Source organism: Condylura cristata, unplaced genomic scaffold, assembly GCF_000260355.1.
Source record: "Condylura cristata isolate star-nosed mole 26May11 unplaced genomic scaffold, ConCri1.0 scaffold00001, whole genome shotgun sequence".
In the NCBI taxonomy this organism is placed as follows: domain Eukaryota; kingdom Metazoa; phylum Chordata; class Mammalia; order Eulipotyphla; family Talpidae; genus Condylura; species Condylura cristata.
Genome location: NW_004567102.1, coordinates 53,086,905 through 53,106,501, shown reverse-complemented (window position 1 = coordinate 53,106,501; position 19,597 = coordinate 53,086,905). Strand labels below are relative to the sequence as shown.

The 19,597-nt window shown below is 37.1% G+C and overlaps 1 protein-coding gene across 1 annotated transcript in view; it reads right to left on the bottom strand.

The window, feature by feature from the left end:
• SLC16A10 (solute carrier family 16 (aromatic amino acid transporter), member 10) overlaps nucleotides 1-19,597 on the bottom strand; it is a 98,014-nt gene that overhangs the window by 36,195 nt on the left and 42,222 nt on the right. Inside the window, exons 2-3 of the mRNA XM_004673772.2 lie at nucleotides 7,234-7,378; nucleotides 3,039-3,501 (exon numbers count right to left, since the gene is read on the bottom strand). Coding sequence (XP_004673829.1) covers nucleotides 3,039-3,501; nucleotides 7,234-7,378 — 608 coding nt within the window. The remainder of the gene's footprint in view (nucleotides 1-3,038; nucleotides 3,502-7,233; nucleotides 7,379-19,597) is intronic.

Here is a 19,597-nt window from a genome sequence, read left to right as displayed (position 1 = left end):
TTGATTAAGTAACTATAATCCAAACCTTAAATTACAACACACTCAATGCTCTCATCCAAAATGAGATTTTAGCAGCCTGCTTGGTATTTGACGGTCTGGTGTTACCTCTTCAATGTGGCTATCCCACATAACAGTTTGTCAAAGAGAAAATCCCAAATAAAAACAAAATGCAATGTAACAAATCAAGCCTAAAAGGTTGGAAAGCAGAATAAAAGGCCTGGTTTGTTATCAGAGTGAATGGAAACTTTATTGTTCTGTGCTCAGCCTCAGTTACGGCCTCCCCATAACAACATTATCTACAAACACTAACTAATCACTCACTCTGAAATTTGATTTAAGAAAAAGATCACTAATAGGCCTTCCTGGTGGTGCAACGGGTTAAGTCTCAACACTATGAAGCTATCAGCCACTACTACAGCTCAAGTTCAATTCCCGGCCAGGGAGCTGACCCACATGGTCAGGATCTCTCCTGACCAGTCTGCTGCTCCCCTCAGCAGTGTATTTCAGTAGATCCACCTGTTCTGCTCCCCACTCTGTCTCTGGTAAATCCTCTCACCCCCTGCATCTCTGGTTTATATCCTAGTTCTTGTATGCATAAATAAGTAAATCTTTTTTAAAAAATCACTAATTTTAATATTTATATTAAAATTAAATTTAAACTTATATTAGTGATAATATTTATTGCTAATATTTAATATTTATTAAATATTCCTTAGACATACTTATTTCCTTCCAATTACATGAATCTATCTGGTGGGATATCCAGGAAAGTGGCCCAATATACTCCGAAATAAGACTGAACTGGGTCTGCTTGCAGGTAAGTACAGTGATGAGGAACCAACCCTGCTCTGCTATAAGGTGATCCCAGGAAGCCGCTTATCCTTTGCTTTTTAGGAGTGGATCTATTTTCCACTTTGTACTAATAAACTAATAAACTAGTATTATTAGGTTTGCCTGCCTCATAGTTTATTTTGAAGATCAAATGAAATAATACGTGAAGTTAATTTTAACAAATTAGAAACAGAAGAAATAGCTGGACAATCACCTACCACTTGTCTGTTGGAAAACGTCTGGTATTAGCAAAACTGAGATATGATTTCTGTGCATTTGTTCACTGCACAATACCAAAGAGAATTAAAAAGAATAAAAGCTACCCTACTCATCTTTGAGAAGGATGCAACAAATGTTTACAGACTATGAAACTATGAAAAAGGTAGTTGGTAAAGTTAGCCCTTCCACACTTGATCTGTATTCCAACAAAAAACAGCTTCATATGGTTCAGTTATGTCTTTCTAAAATTGTGAAAACAGACTAGCAGATCAAGATGTAGCCACACACTGCATGTGTGACAGGTCACATGCTAGGTCATTTTACCTAGGCTAGTAAGTCCCCACTGTCACCTGTTGGTTTTCGGAAATGACTGTGTAAGTGCAATGGATATATAACAAAACCAGGTCCTGCTTCAGTCAACATGGACCAGGATTTTTTTCTCATCAATCTTATAATTAAAAGATGCTGAGTGAAAATGTCATTTAAGGACATACTCAGTTTCTTAGAACACCAGGTAGCACAGGGTGCTAAAAACTAGTGCTGTGGAACATGGATGAACCTGGAAGAAAAAAACCGGATGGTTTCACTCATAGCAGGCACATAAGGAATCAGGGAAGAAAAAAAAAAAAAGGAGAGACTAACAAATGTAATAGAATAAAAATGAAAACAACAAATGACTATATACCAGAGACATTTTATGGGGCAAGGAAAGGGGAATGGGATCGGAACCAGGGTGGGAAGAACGCACTGGACTGTGTGATGGCACACGGGTGAATTGTGAAGCCCACGGGGATTACAACTGAGATGGAAAAATGCACAAAATGAAGAATGATGTAAAAATAAATAAATGTAAAAGAAAAAAAAAAAAAGACTAGTGCTGTGATTAGTCTCCCCGTTGGTCATCCTGCTTGCTTTCTCAATAGTTCTAACAAAAGAGAAGGAGAATTAAGAAACCATAATTATTTTTAGGTACGCATCTCTCTTCTTGTTCCTTTGACCTAATTCTTTTCTGAACTAATAAGCACAGGAACCCAGGAAAGATTTATGATATAGCTGACTAACTGACCCCCTATCCCAGGAATTCCTCGACCTACGTTATCAAGTTTCATCAAAACTTTTAACTAGACAAAAATCTGTATCAATATCTAAAACTAGACAGCTAGAAAAGATCCAATCTCATGCATATAGCACAAAGAAGAAAAATGTACTGTAGTATCATTTCTGTTTATTACTTATGAACTATGTTAACTTGCAAGTATAGTTTTAGCCAGAGCAATAAGAAAAAGGGATCATAATAAGCATTTCTGGGCAAATTTTGCCAGGGGCGAATTCTCTAAATATCACTTATTCTTGTTTCAGTATAGAGGCTAAAATTGATCTTTGACATCAAAATAAACAATCTAAATTGCTTAAGCACTTGATATCCTAATTTCCCATGAAACCTGGCTCTTTCCCCTCATTTGGAGCTTGCTAACATTTCTCAAATATTCTCTAAACAGAGTTCTCCTTTTCCCAGAAGTGTCCCACAGGTAGATGTGATGCTTCCTTTTTTGTGTCAGAGCCACTGGCTTTGGCTATTTCCTAACTTCTGCACCACCCTTCTGCTGGAAATCAATTTATTGATGTTGGCAAAATCACTGTACCATCTTTGTGCCTGATTAACATTTGTAAGTCATTTGAAGAAAAAGCAACCTGTAAGTTTTCTGCAGTGATGATATTTGTTTCAACATTTTAGCTTTCCTATAAAAAAATAATTGTTTTTATTTGCTTAGGTTTGGTAATTTTTAAACAGCAAAGGAGACCATGAAACATATTCTTTGTTTCATGAGTCTGATAGAGGTGCTGATCTTATCTTAACAGACCTTTAACGTTAAGAGTCACTGAATTTCAGTCAGGATGATATTTAGGGCTAATATCAACTTGATTTTGCTTTTCTGAGTTTTCTTCTATAAAGTTCATTACCAACAAAGGCAAAGAAGCATACTCACCAAGTGAACATAAGGCACAAAGTATCCAAAAAGTGCAACTGGTATTCCAACTGCCCACACTGCATAAGCTGTCACCTTGAAGATGGCAAAATTGAAAACTTTTTTTGGAGGGCTGAATTTTCTCCTGGAAAAGAGGGAAAATCGCTTGCCCCCTTGGGTTCCACTCTCTTTGTCTTTGGCACTGGGAGAAAGAGGTCGGTAAGTAAAGCCCGCCAGAAAGAGAACAAACATGAAGATGCAGAGGACCCTCAGGGTGTAAAAGAGGCCCACGCTTTCAGTCAGGACTCTTAAAAGGAAAGGCAGCAGAATTGTGAAGATACTGCTGCCAGCAGTGACGATGCCATTCACCAGCCCAAGACGCTTCTTGAAATAGTGTCCCAGAATGACCAATGAAGGCTGGTATGCAAAGGAGCAGCCACAGGCAAATATGATTCCATAGGTAAGGTAGAGAGGCTCGATGGAACTGTGGAAAGATGAAAAAGATGGAATGCAGCCTTCATTATTTTTATCATGCGCTTGATAACATAAAGCCTTGTAGTAAAAGTGGGTTCTAGTCCATCAGCTTATTTTCTACAAATAATATTAACTGAAAATAGAGGTCAAAATGTTAATAAATCTAAGGCTGTAGCACTAAAAACATTTTTATTTACTCTAGGTGGATAATGACAATGCCTCAAGTATGTGAAAAATGACTGGTAGGGTCCTCGGTGATTTGGTTCCTTGCACGGTGCTAGGGCAAGCTTACAGTCCTCAGAGCGATCAGGCTTTCCTTTCCACAATTCAGAAATGAAGGACAGAGCCAAGAAGGGTAAAACTCACAATGAACTAACAACCTAAAACCCAGGCTCAAAAGGAGTTTAAATAAATACATAATTTAACGACGAAAACTATTTATTTATGGAGTTTCCCCCAGACATTTACTAAGAACTCTCTTCAAACAAAAAGCTGCATTTGATATTTTCTCCCCCCACCCCCGGGTTATTTCAGGAACATTTGCACAGAGAAACAGTTTTGTCTCGTTTTTGCTGGCCTAAGGGCTGCTGATCAACCTTCGCCCTGATTACACTGTTCTGTGTTGTGCAAGATAACAAGAAATCATATTCTGATTGCAGACAGACTAAATGAAATGTGTTCACTAGTGATCTGTCTGAAAGCTTTAAGGCCATGTGTGTCTCAAAATTAATAAAGGCTCAAGAATTTTAAAGTTCAACCAAATAACATATTTCTGATAAACATAAAGGATCATATCAATTAGGTAAGGAGTAAATAATCAGTTTTTATTTTTAACAATTAGGTAAGGAGTAAATAATCAGTTTTTATTCCTTTTGGAAAGTCCAATTCAAAAGGTTATTTATCAGTAGTAAAGGCCAAGCATTTATAAGAAACTAAGACAGATAAGTTGGTTAATAATTAAATTTTGAACAACAATGCTAGTCTAGCAATATGCTGAGGTAGTCACAAGGAATTCTAGAATCTAATAAAATTACACCATGTTTGTAACTGTTTCTCCGAGATCCCTGCTCTTCCAACTCTATTAATTGCAGCTGACAGACAGCATCTTCAAATCAGGCTTGAGGGTCACAACTAGGCTTTCCCAGATTAACCTCACTCACTTTGATCACCTTTTACTGATTCTCCACTATTATTTAATAGACACATCTATTTAGTAGCTACAATGTTCCAGGTACTTCGTGAAAAAAAATTGAAAAGAAATATTAAAATGTAGTTATGCCTTTATTCATAGTCTGCTTAATGAAATAAGACACCTACCCTAAATAATAAGAATACAGAACAAAATACAAACAATACTTCATTCATTTCTGCATTATTTTCCAGATGATAGCACTCTCTTCTGTATTATTTAACTCTTCCATTTGTTAATATAAAATATTTACAGCAATTTATTTCTTAAAGTGTCAATTTAACCATTTTAGGGAAAAATCTAAATCTAGTATACATTTCTCTGCCTTCTTCAAAGAATACATTAAAAATGTTGTTGACAATACAGTGCCATCACAAATATCAATTTCTATTCGGTTATAACACAGTCATATAAAGCTGTCAGTTAGAAAACCAGAGAACATTATATATAAATCAGAAATTTTCTCTCACATACAATTTTAAATGCCAAGTATGGATGGGACGAACTTCACATCTCTCCACAGAGTAAAGTACATGTGCTTAGTGATGGCTTTTTTACTGCTGATACACCTTTTTACTTCTAACGTTTCAACTCAGTAACCGCTGAAGTGACAATGATAAGTGCCATGTAAATCCGTCACAGGTGCAAAAAGCACTTAGAAGGGACACTGATGTCACCGGACTTGCTGAAGAACGCTTTCCTAGGAAAGCAGAATTTAAACTAGAGGAAAAGTGGGTCCACTATTAAATACTTGAAATTTATCCATTTCTCTTTCATCTTCTGAAAATTTGGTATTTTTTGGTTAGTGGGTTACACAGTGAAGCTGAATAGTAAATAATGAGAACATGGCATGTATTAAGAAAAAGAGGATGCAGGGCAAGAAAGAAGAAAGGGTGAAAAATAGGTCACATAAAGTAAAATTCATTTCTCAATGGTAGAAAAAAGTTGGAAAGCAGATGTGTAAGTAGATGTGTATAGACATGTTTTGTCTTCCAAATAAATTATACCATCTTAGTCTCCACCAAAGCCTGAGTGCTGTTACAGTTAGCAGGTGGTAGGGCCAGAGGCTCTGATAATGAGTACCTGGAGTCTTCCAGACCAAGTTAGGTATCTGCAAGGTAGTGATAATACAACAGGTATTACTGCCAATAAAAAAAGAACTAAAAGTAGATGATCTCACAGAAATACCTAAGCAGAACATTATCCCAAACAAAAACTTTCTCTTTTAAAAAATAACTAAAAGGAAAAATATAAAAACACATTAAAGATGAAATGTTTTTAACCGTAACAGAATATTTTGAATCCAAATAAAAATTCTAAGTTAGGCCCTCCCTGGTGGCGCAGCGGGTTAAAGCACAGCACTAAAGCCACTTCTGCATGAGTTCGATTCCCGCCTGCCCCTGAGGTGACCACATGGTGTGGCAGACCTCTCCTGACCCGCCCGCTGCTCCCCTCAGCAGTGTACTTCGTTGATCTGCCTGTTCTGTTCCCTGCTCTGTCTCTGGTGAAGCCTCTCACCGCCCCTGAGCCTCAGGCCTGTACCCCAATTCTGTATGCACAAATAAATAAATCTTTAAAAAAAAAATTCTAAGTTAGATGAAAGAGATTTTACTTTACAGTTACGAGAGGAGGTGGAAGGACAGTGGATAAAATCAGTAAAAACAAGGATTCGGTTGATTAAATCCCAATTACTTAAAAATAAACAGGATAAGAAATGTAAGTTTGATTTTTTTTTAATGACCATGATAATATTTTTCAACCAGATCATAAAGATACTGAGGGAAGGGGGAGAGGCAGGAAAAGAAGATAGATTACTAGAGACAAAGGATGGAAGTCATTTAGGTTTTCTTGTTAATCACATATTAAACCATGTTTCTCTAACTCAAGACTGTCCTGACAATACAAGGGGATTTGCTAGTAGAATCAGAGCTAGCGGGAGAGGTACTTCCCAGGTAAGGTACACTAACTCTTTGTAGTGTTCTTCTCCAGAGGAAACCTTTTACCAGAAACACGGAGAGTGTGTTGCCATTAAGCTTTATTTTAAGCTCATTTGATCACTCCATTTGCCATCATAAATTTTAGATTTTAGCACTTTTCTTTCTTAGTGCAGATAGAAATGCTCACCTGAGATGAAATAAATAGCAACATTTTAATTTCTTAATAAAAACATTTCATGTCAAGACTATGAACAGCTATTTCAAAGTATCACCTTTACCCTTTGGACCTCAGACTAAGCTGATATGAAAATAAGGCTGCTGCTACAACGTTAGTTCTTCTATGATTTTTATATGGATGAAATCAAAGCAAGAAATTTTTTGGCTTCAGGGAGTATGCATATCCTGACTGAGGACAGACTCTTAAGCAGTATCAACAGAAGCATTCCTTTCAAGCCTGATTAAAAGTCTTCTTCAATGAAAGGGAGCATTTTTTCTTGCAAAAAAAAAAAAACAAAAACCAAAAAACCAAAAAAAAACACAAGGTTTTGAAAGGAAGACATGAAGGTATCTGTTTTACAGTTCTTGAAAAAGCAACATGAAGAAGCCAAGTGCTCACCTTACAAAAGAACTGGACATGAGTCCAATAAATCCAACGGCAGCACCCACAACAGCTGTTTTCCGGCAACCAAATATGTCTGTGAAGACGCTGACTATTGGGCAGCAGAAGAAAATCATCCCCATGGAGAGAGAACTTACCCATGCTGTAAAAAGAAAAAAAAAAGCAGGGAAATTATGGCACAGTAAATAACATTTGTACCTAACCAATAGGATACAATACATATTTGGAAAAATATTAACAGAAAAGGTATTACCTAGACTGATGAATAGGGAAGGGGGTTGGAATTGGTAACACAACTGAATTTACTGGCAAATTAGTTACAGATGTGAATTGGAGCTCAAAATGTTGGGTCAAAACTAATTACAATTAACATAGCCAATTACTTGTATTTAATTGAATTCTTGAAAAGTATGTATGAAGTCAATCAGATAGTCTCCTATGGCCCAAATGCTATTTAATTTCTATGATATTTATGGTTTTAATCTATGGGAAGAAATATATTTAAAATTTTTTAAAAACAATGCTATAAACCAACATTACCTCAATTAAAAAAAAAGTGTTTTAGAAATGCATGGCTGAGTGGTTAAACTGCAAAGAAATGATGACCAATGAAATCAGAATAGTGGTTAACTACTGGGGAGTAAGGAAGAATGAGTTTTAATCATTGTAACCCAGTAGTAAAGAATCGGTCATTTGTTTGCACAGTCTGGGCTTCAGTCCTTTTGCTTAGGAATCAAGTAATGCACTAGTAGAATACTTGCTGAACCTGGATCACAGTTACTGTGTACTCATTTATAAAACCATAAAAATGTTTTATCTTCTTTTTTTTTAAGATTTATTTATTTATGCATATAAGAACTGGGAGATAGGACAGAGGTGCAGAGGGTGAGAGGATTCACCAGACACAGACTGGGGAGCAGAACAGGTGGACTGACTTACATACAGTACTGGGAGGAGACAGTGAGACAGGAGAGGTCTGCTGTGCCATGTCGGTCAGAGCCCTGGCCGGGGGTCAAACTCCTGCTGCAGTACCTGCTTCATAGTGCTTCATAGTGCTGAGACTTAACCACTTGTGCCATCAGGGAGGCCCCAAATGATCTTTTCTTAATAGGATCCAAATGAAGATTTATTAGACTATTTCATTTAATGCCTTGCCTTCTTATATGTAAGCCTTTTTAAAATTATGTATACTTCAGTCATATTTATATTTCTTTTCTTTCCTTAATAGAAAGGAGATAGTAATAAAAAAAAGACTGTAAATAATGAAACCTTCACTTAAGTGTTAGGAGAAAGAGAAGTTAGGAATAAACAACAGAGTTATCTGGATCTCAAATTACATAAACAAAAACATTTGTTTCATTTGGCTATGTAAAAGAAAAGAAAAAGAACTCAGCCCCTGATGCACAGAGCCATTCATGAGTCTGCTTAAGAAGAAGAATTTATATAAAAAACTGATTTAAAATAATTTCATTTCATTCAAAATTGTTTAGTCATGGATACGTTTAAAAAACAATCTAGAGAGACCCAATGAGTAATTTCCCAACATTTATATTTGCATAAAGGCACTTTCTACAATTAAATAAAATATGAACACTAGACCACTAGACAGGAGATCACATTAAGAAATCTAAGAGTATATACTTATATTGCCGGCAATGTGCATGTAAGTCAAGGCAGCTTCGAGAATAAAAACAAACCTCTATTTCTGTAAGTTTTGATCTAATACTAACCCAAAAATGATTTGCAGATTTACACTGAAGAAACACTAACTGCAAGTTATAATCAAATACAGCTTAATTTTAATCTTGACTATCCTCTTAAAATTTTCACATTAGGGGCCCTCCCTGGGTGGCGCAGCGGGCTAAAGCACAGCACCAATAAATGAAAGCCACTTCAGCATGAGTTCGATCCCCACCCTGGAGGTGACCTACATGGCGCGGCAGACCTCCCCTGACTTGCCCACTGCTCCCCCCAGCAGTGTACCTCGTCGATCTGCCTGTTCTGCTCCCCACTCTGTCTCTGGTGAAGCCTCTCACCGCCCCTGCACCTCTGGCCTATAACCCAGTTCTGTATGTATAAATAAATCTTTAAAAAATTTTTTCTCACATTAGGGAAAATGTTTCCCTGTCCCTGTCACTGAATGACCATTTCAGCAGCCTCACATTATTTTTTCTAGCCAGTGTTAAATAACAGAAAGGGCTGTACTCAGTTTGGGTAACAATGTGCACTTGGTAATTAAATCTTTTTTCCCCCTAGCCCCACCTGGGAAGATAGTGTGATCAGTTTTGTCTCTTTTCCATAACCTCTTCTCTCCCTCCCTAGCTACTGGTTCTATCCAAAGTAGGCATGGGAGCCAGACAGGCTAGGGGGAGGGAGACAGAGAGACCCCAACTTAAGGGGGGCTGCCAAAAGACCTACCTGGATGATAACTGATGCTAGACTCTGTTTTCTCAGATTTACTTGTGTACATTCAGAGTCTCACCTCAGAGCTCCTTCTGGCTATAACTCCACCCATATGGACAATTCATTCTCCTCCTGGCTTTCTGGCTGTCACTCAAAAGACTCCCAGTTGTGCCTCATTGCCCTTCTAGACAGTTTTCTTGGACAAAAGTCAAAACCACCCCAGACTGGCCCTCTGCTCCACTAGGCCTGCCATCTGATCAGCGGGAAACTCATATTTCCTTCACACAAGCCCTGAAGTGTAAGCAAATTCCAACCTCTTAGATAACTCAGACTGGAGTAGTCAGCCAATTACACTGTTCTCTCCTCATTTGGCTTTCTCAGGCTCCAGCTCTCTGTGCCCCCTAACTGAGGAGATTACTGTAAATCGTGAAGTGGTAGCTCTGAAGTTCCTCTCATTAGCTATTGAGAGCATGCACTCCCTTCCCCATTCCTCCTATGGGGGAGAGGAATCATATAATTTTCTCATAAAATTCTCCTTTACTGTAACTATCCTTCTTATAGGTTTCACTGTCTAACTGGTTTGTGAACATAAACTATCTAAATTTTGAATGTCATACTATAATACATTTGTGCGCCAGCTAAACTCCCAATATCATATTCTATTACAATAATAATTAGCAATAGTTGAAGTTAGCACAAAATTTCTAGTTTTTGTAAAGTTTTAAAAGGGCGTCCCTATGAATTCAGGGTCTATGGCTTATGATATACACCATAAAAATAAAATGGAGTACATGGATGATTTGGTGATGGGAAACCCAAGGGGATAGCAACTGAGATGGGAAAATGCATAAAATATGTAAAAATAAACTAATATAATAAAAATAAAATAAAATGGACTGAGCCCTCCCTGATGGCACAACAGGTTAAAGCACAACACTACAAAAGCCACAGCAGCTTTGATCCCAGCCAGGGAGCTGACCCACATGGTGCAGCAGACCTCTCCTGATCTGCCTACTGCTTCCTTCAGTACTGTATTTAAATCAATCCACCTGTTCTGCTTCCCACTTTGTCTCTGGTGAATCCTCTCACCACGCCCCCTCACCCTTGGCCTGTACCCCAGTTCTGTATAAATAAATAATCTTTAAAAATAAAATAAAAATGGATTGTTGTTCTCTTCATACCTTCCAAGTCTGACTGTGATTATTTGTAATAAAAAACTCAACAGAGTTAGTTAGCTGTTGATATATTTAATCTTCAATACTCTGTAAGGTAGGTGCCTTTCTTAAGTTTACATTTAATGACTTAGACAGTCACTATATTCAACATTGTAAAATTTTTATGTAAAAAAATGCAAACTAGCCCATCCCCTCTATGCAATTCAATCTTACACGCCCATAGAGTTCTTTAATATTATTTAATATTATTTTAAAAAAAATCTTTTTCAATGTAAGAGGTGCTACTTAATTATGGAATATTCTCTCCCTTCCTATTAAAGTACCTACTATGTCTAGTCTACTACCTAGATGCTGAGAATATAAAAACAAAATATTTCTCTACCTTCTAATAGTTTTCATTCAAGCAATATATATATAAAAACAGGTCCGGGGCCCTCCCTGGTAGCGCAGCAGGTTAAAGCACAGCTCCAAGAAGCCAAAGCCACTTCAGCATGAGTTCAATCCTCACCCTGGAAGTAACCACATGGCAGCAGACCTCTCCTGACCCGCCTGCTGCTCCCCTCAGCAATGTTCTTCGCCAATCTGCCTGTTCTGCTCCCCACTCTGTCTCTGGTGAATCCTCTCATTGCCCCTACACCTCTGGCCCTGTACCCCAGTTCTGTATGCACAAATAAATAAATCTTTAAAATTAAAAAAAAAGAGGTCCAACCAGAACACCACATAGAATATGATTTCTATTTCTTAAAATATACAAATGTCGGCCCTCCCTGGTGGCGCAGCGGGTTAAAGCACAGCACTGAGAATCTAAAGCCGCTTCCGCATGAGTTCGATTCCCGCCTGCCCCGGAGGTGACTACATGGTGTGGCAGACCTCTCCTGACCCGCCCGCTGCTCCCCTCAGCAGTGTACTTCGTCGATCTGCCTGTTCTGTTCCCCACTCTGTCTCTGGTGAAGCCTCTCGCCACCCCTGAGCCTCTGGCCTGTACCCCAGTTCTGTATGCACAAATAAATAAATCTTTAAAAAAAATGTATACAAATGTCAAAAAAATGTCTAATAAAGGTAGGTAGCATTGCAGCGTGAGTCCAGGCAAGCCAGCTGCTAGCTAGGGACAATTAAGTTGAAGGTATAAAGCCAGAAAAGATGTAATAACCCTAAATAACCTATGCAAATAATGACCCTAAAGTTGGAGCCGTTATACTAATATTAGACAATGTAGATGTAAAGATGAGAAGCACTGCTATTGAATAGGAGGAAAGAGGGTTGCCTCATGATGCCAATGCATCGGGAAGACATAACAATTATAAATTTATATTGTACCTAATAATAGCTCCTGGAGTACAGGAAACAATACATTTTATCTCTAACTTATACTACATTAAAAAATTACCTCAAAATGGATCACAAAACTTAACTATGAAAATGAAAACTATAAAACTTCTAGAAAAAAACATTGAAGAGAATCTTTGTGACATTGGGTTACACAAATTAGATACAAATTCAAAAACACAATCACACAAGAAAAAAATTGGTAAAATAAACCTCAACAAAACTAAGAACTTCTTGAAAGATGTGTTAAGAACATGAAAACAAAAGCTACAAACTGGAAGTAAAGGTTTGCAAGTCACACATCTAATAAAGAACCTGTAGCCAGATCATAAAAGAATTTTCAAAGCTCGCTAAAAACCAAACCTGATTAAAAAGTAGGCAAAAGATCTGAACTTCACAGAAAAAGACATATCATGTGATATGGAAGTGAAATTAGGCGTGAAGGAAATACAAATGAAAAGTAGGGTGTGAAACCACACACACTTTACTAGAACAGGCCACCCTGAAATGCAGACATTTTTACAAAGTATAACATGCTCCTCCTGCCTTATGACCTAGCTATTTCACTCAAAGGTATTAACTTAAGGGAAACACAAGCAGATGTCCACTGAATACCTGAATAAGTGAGGTGCCATTTATACAAAATCCTAAAATACAAATTAATCTATATTGACAGGACGCATATTAGTGTTTATTTGGTGAAGGGGAAGGAAGTAGAAAGAGGGCTAAGTGGCACAAGAAAACATTTTGGGGTGATAGATATGTTCATCTATAATAATAGTTTCACTGATGAATAAAAATATGACAAAACTCACCAAGTTACATGCTTTAAATATGTGGTTTATTATATATTACACATCAATCCCTCAATAATGCTGATAAAAAATCTATATGGATGATTTCAACAAGTCTATTTCAACAACTAAAAATAGATGCCATAAAAAACAAATACACAAAATAAAATGGGAGAAATAGACAAATCCACAATCATTACATATTTTAGCATCTCTCTCTTAGAAACTGATAGAGCAAAAAATTCAGTGAAATATAAATGTTTGACACTATTAACCATCTTAACTGAACTGACATTTATAGAACACTATGTCCAACAACAACTACAGAAAATTGTTTGCTCTGCCAGGGAAATTGTTAACCACTGGTGAGGTTGGGACAGGGACAGATGGAGGCGAGAACTAACATTTCTGAAGTGCCTCTTAATCCATCGAAAGACCTGGCGCAAACTGTCACTAAGTCCCCAGGCAAGCCTGTAAGGTATTATCTTAATTTTTAAACATGGGAGAAACAGATTAGCAGGGTTAAGGTACTTGCCAAGTTTATACAACTTAGTGGGATTCAAATGAAACATTCCAGGTGTACATGAAAAAAAAAAAAGACATGCACAAGAGTCTTTCATTAAAAACAAACCAAAAAAAAAAAAAAAAAAAAAACCCTAAGGTACCATGCTAGCTAAATTAATTTGGCTAGCTAAACTACAGACAAAATCCAGGCCTCAAACAAGATGACACAATGAATTCATACTTCTATGCAAATCACCTATTCCAAACACAAAGCAAGAATACACATTAACTATCAAAAAAAAAAAAAATGGAAGAAAAAAGTGGTGGTGCAAGGAGGTAAGTCTGAGTGCTATCAAGCTATCAGTAGCCACTGCAACATGAGTTCAATTCCCAGCCAGGGAGCCACAGGGCACAGGGGACCTCTTCTATCTTACCCACTGCCCCCCTCAGCAGTGCATTTCAGTCAATCAGCCTATTCTGCTCCCCCCTGTGTTTCTGGTGAATCCTCTCCCCAACTCCTCTCCCTGCCCACCTCCACCCTACACCCAGTACCGGTATGCATAAATATATATTTTTTTTTTTTTAAAAAAAGGGGGAGATACAGAAAGAGTTGACCATGAGTTACAGAGGAGCTGCAAAAAGAGTTACAGGGTGAGGATGGGCCTGCCGCCTGTGTCTGGATCTGGAAGAAGCCACTGTGAAGTGTAAAGAGGACTGAAAGCACCTCTCTGAGCAAGAACAGGAAAGTCAAGTTCTTTGACTGAAGTCAGAGTTGGAACTCCCCTTAGTATATAAATGAATACTGGAGTTGAGTTTGATGGGAACTATGTGCTATCTATACAGATTACAGATTTAGAAAACTACAAACCTCTAAGTGAAGAAAGAACACAGTTTCATGACCAGGCCCTAGAACTAAAAGATCTGTTTCTAACCTTGAAATTCAAGGTACCGTATGGAAGATAAAGTACAAATCATTGTGGTAGAGAGGGTGAGAAAGGAGAGAATTAACAAACAACACATCTCCCATTCAGATGATTCTGTGAACTCAAATTCCAAAAATATGGAAAATCACCAATATGTAAAACAATCATTCCAGTGAATGTTACCTCTACAGACAGTATGACTGCTACTCCAAAATAAGTGTGTGCAAAACTTTCCCCAAAATTAACAAAGATAATTTTTATTTTTATTTTTTATATAATATAATAGTTTATTTTTACATCATTTTGTACATTTTTTTTCATCTCAATTGTAATCCCATGGGTTTCCCATCACCAAGTCACCCGTGTGCCATCACCATAATCCTGTGCACTTCCCTCCCCCACCACACCCCGTTTTTGATCCCATTCCCCACTCCACCCCCACAAAATGTCTCTGGTATATGACTGTTCGTTATTATTTTCTCGCCTGGTCCATTATACTCCTACTATGAGAGAAACCATCTGGTATTTTTCTTTTTCTTTCTGGCTTATCTCAGTAAGCATGATCTTTTCCAGCTCCATCCAAGTTGCTGCAAAAGACATGTGTTTCTTTTTTTGGGGTTGCTGAGTATTACTCCATTGTGTATATGTACCATATCTTTTTAAGCCAGTCATCTACTTCTGAGCATTTGGGCTGCTTCCGTGTTTTTCCAATTGTAAATAAAGCAGCAATAAACATGGGAGTGCAGGTATCTTTTTAATTAGTGTTTGTGTCTTTTGGGTAGATACCTAGGAGTGGGATTGCTGGGTCATAGGGAAGCTACATGTTAAGCTGTTTGAGGAACCTCCAAACAGTTTTCCATAGTGGTTGTACTAGTTTGCATTCCCACCAGCAGTGCAGGGGAGTTCCAACAAAGATAATTTTTATTTTTAAAAATCAAGGAATTATGGAACAAATGAGCAAAAATGAAACAAGGACATGTATATAAAAAAGGTATTAATTATAAATCCTGAATATGAAAAATCAGATGCAAAGCTAGATACAAAGAAAAAATTAAGACTCTTAAATAAAGGAGGATACCTTGATCTCATAAAAGTATTTCAAGGCATAAGCACAAAATTTGAAGGGTAATAAAAATATAACTTCATTAAAATTTATAATTCTATACAACAAAAGACACTAGAACTTAGGCAAAAATAGATGAGACACAAAAAAAGGTCACTGTAGTGCATGTGACTAGCAAATTCTTACCTTAGATTTATAAAGATACCCATGAATCAACAAGACAATCCAACAGAAAAAAATGGGAATGAGTTGGGAAGAAACGTGCAGAAAAGAAAGTCCAATGGCCAACAGACATTTCTGAAGATGCTCACTATTAATCAGAAAAAATGCAATTCAATGACTAATAAAGCATTAAAATTTGGAAAAATTTAAAAATCTGTCCATACCAAATTTTAATGAAGCAGTGGGGATGAGAATTCTCTTCTACATAATAACATAAACTGAAATAGCCATTGCAAACAGTAACTTAGCAACATCTAGAAGAGTCAGGGATGTGCAATCCCTTCCTTCCAGCAATTTCACTCCCAGATCTATACCTGAGAGAAACTTGACACATGTGTACAAAAAGACATGCCTAAGAATGTTCACTAAAGCACTATTTGTAATAACAAAAATCTATCAACAACTTAAATAACCACCAGTATTAGAACAAATAAACAAATGTTGGTATTATAGACAATAGAATATAGACTCACACGTGTAACAGAATAAAACTCAAGGAATAATAAAAACAAATTCGGAACAGGGATCTGGGAAGGTGAAAGTGGAGATAGGTACGTGGACCTAAAATTGAGTCTAAAAAGTTTTACATCTTTAAAAAAGTGAAAAAAATTTAGAATCTGTGTACCTACAGGTGGATATACAGAACATTCATGTATACTAATAAAGACACATACAGTTTTAAGATCCTACAAAGGTTCTTGAAAAGGATGATTAAAAAAAGGCAAACTAGCATAAATAATTTTAAACTCTGTCCATTATAAAACTCCCCTTAAAAATGAGAGGTTACTCTCACCATACACAAAAATCAACTCGAAGTGGATTAGAGACCTAGACATAAGAATGGAAACCATAAAATACCTGGAAGCAAAGATGGGTCAAACACTACATGACGTACACTTCAGTGACATCTTAAAAGACAGAGCACCCAATGCAACGGCAGTAAAGGCAAGGATAAATAGATGGGACTACATCAAGTTAAAGAGCTTCTGTACAGCAAAAGAGACATTACAACAAACAGACATCCCACTGATTGGAAAAAAAATTTCCACACAAAACTAGCGATAAAGGATTGATCACAAAAATATACGGAGAACTGATGAAACTCAACAAAAATAAACAACCCCATCAAAAAATGGGCAGAAGAGCTAAAAAGACACTTCTCCAAAGAGGAAATGCAGGTGGCCAACAAGTATATGAAAAAATGCTCAACATCACTTGTAATAAGGGAAATGCAAATTAAAACCACAGTGAGATACCACCTCACCCCAGTGAGAATGGCACATCTCCAAACAACTAGCAACAACAAATGTTGGTGAGGATGTAGAGAAAAAGGAACTCTCCTGCACTGCTGGTGGGAATGCAAACTAGTACAACCACTATGGAAAACTGTTTGGAGGTTTCTCAAACTGCTAAAAATGGAGCTTCCATATGACCCCTAGGTATCTACCCAAAAGACACAAAAACACTGATTCAAAGAGATACCTGCACCCCCATGTTTATTGCTGCCTTATTCACAATCAGAAAGACATGGAACAGCCCAAATGCCCAAAAGTAGATGACTGGATTAAAAAGATATGGTACATATATACAATGGAATAATACTCAGCAACCCAAAAAAAGAAACACATGTCCTTTGCAGCAACATGGATGGAGCTGGAAAAGATCATGCTTAATGAAATAAGCCAAAAAGAAAAGGAAAAATACCAGATGGTTTCTCTCATAGCAGGAATATAATGGAACAGGCGAGAAAATAGTGATAATGATGAACAGTTATATACCAGACATTTTGTGGGGGTGGAACAAGGAATGGGATCAAAAACAAAGTGGGGAGGGAAATGCACTGGACTATGGTGATGGCACAAGGGGATTGCAACTGAGATGGGAAAATGCCAAAAATATGTAAAAATAAATTATTATAAAATTAATATATATTTTTTTTAAAAAATGAGAGGTTATACTGGCAAAAGTTGAGATGTTCAAACCCCACCTTTTCACTGCTTTGGAATTAAAGTTTTGCCTCACATTATATGATGAGTAACCTGCAACCAACCATTCACCTCACTTGGGGAGCTCTGAACCATGGCTCTAACCACAGAGATTTCTGGAATTGAAGATCATATACTACTCCAAAAATACCCAAAATAATAGAATCTGGGGCTTAAAAAAAATCACAAGACATCATATCCCATCAACTGCACAATCTCCAGAGTTCACATCTATAATTTACAACTCTTAAAAAGTAGTATAAATATAGTCTTGATTTTAAGGGATTTTTGTTTTCTCACTCTTAATCTAGACTCACAGTTTTGGCCTCAAATGCAAAGCTCCTCACTCTTCATTTATTAATACTTACAGTAAGAATTATGAACATTTTTTAACCTTACCACTGTTCAAAATGAAAGAAAAATTCCCAGCCTACTTCCTTAAGGCATTGCGCTAATCACATAACTGACATCTTGATTAGATTTTTGAGTTTCCAGGAAAGGATGTGTGATTCAACAATAAAAGACCCCACAATCAGGTCCTAAAACTACTTCAACAGCGCTTTTCAAAAGCCATGTTGAAAGCAATAAAGAAGCTGAGGTAATTGTGGAATGCAATCTGCATACTTAGCTTAGCTAGGCTACACCTAGGACCTTGAACCCAGCTGAGATCACAATGACCCCCTGTAGAACTGCTCTCAGAGCTGTCTCTTGATATCATTCTTCCACTGAGTGACATTTAGAAAAACTGCCTGATGAGATCCATTATTACATTTACTATAAGATTAATACCAACATTCCTTCACCATTCAGCAGCCCCTAGAAGCAGTGAAAGGTCAGGAAACACTGCTTCCTTAAATAATAGGCAACTTTTTTCTTCTGTGATTGCCTCTACTAAGCTTTCTTATTCATTTTGGCTTCCAGGAAATTTAAGAATTATATTTGCTATTGAATTATAACAATATAGGCCCCGTATGCTTTATGTATGAAGTATTATTCTGACCCTGGTCTTAACCACATACCATATATTTTTAGTGGTTCCTAATTTCTAATTTTCTGTTCCTATCATAGTGTATTCTTCTGTGTGTGGTGTAGTGTTATATGCTTCTAAAATCCATCTCAAATCCTTTGCAGAATGAGGTAGTATAAATTAATACACATATAATCCTATAATTACTATAGCTACTTAATATTTATAGTAATAACAGGATTAATGCCTATAATGAAAAACCTTAGTTAAGAGGAAAATGTTTTACTAAATTACATAAGTTGCCAAAAGATATTCCTCAAAATAGAGAGAAAATTGCTATTCACTGAAAATCATTCTCATAAGACTCTATGACATAGAAATATATTCAGAGCAAGCATCTTTGTAAGGAAAAAGGAAAACTAACATTTACTGAACACCTATCATATAATAAGAAATAATATGTGGGGCACTGTACATACACCCCTTCATTCAGTCTTTGAAACAAACATTAAGAGACAATGTTCCTAAATGACATTATTTGAAGCAGCCAATAGCCAGAAATTAAAGTGACTTGCCTAAGATTGCCCAGAAATTTAGGTGAAAGCCTCCAGATTTATACCTCAGATCGTCAAGTCCAACTCCTGTGGACAATCATATTGCATTTATAACCTCTTGTCAGTGCACCTACACTGGGAAAACTTTTTAAGTTAAGGGATAAAGTTAGTAACCATACAACAGAATGCTATTTAAAATGCCAAGAAAGCTATTTAAAATGCCTTTCTATACATGAATATATCAGAACCAAGCTCTTGAAAAACAATTTAACTTGGCCCTCCCTGGTGGCGCAGCGGGTTAAAGCACAGCACTGAGAAGCTGAAGCCACTTCCGCATGAGTTTGATCCCCGCCTGCCCAGGAGGTGACCACATGGCGTGGCAGACCTCTCCTGACCCGCCCGCTGTTCCCCTCAGCAGTGTACTTCGTTGATCTGCCTGTTCTGC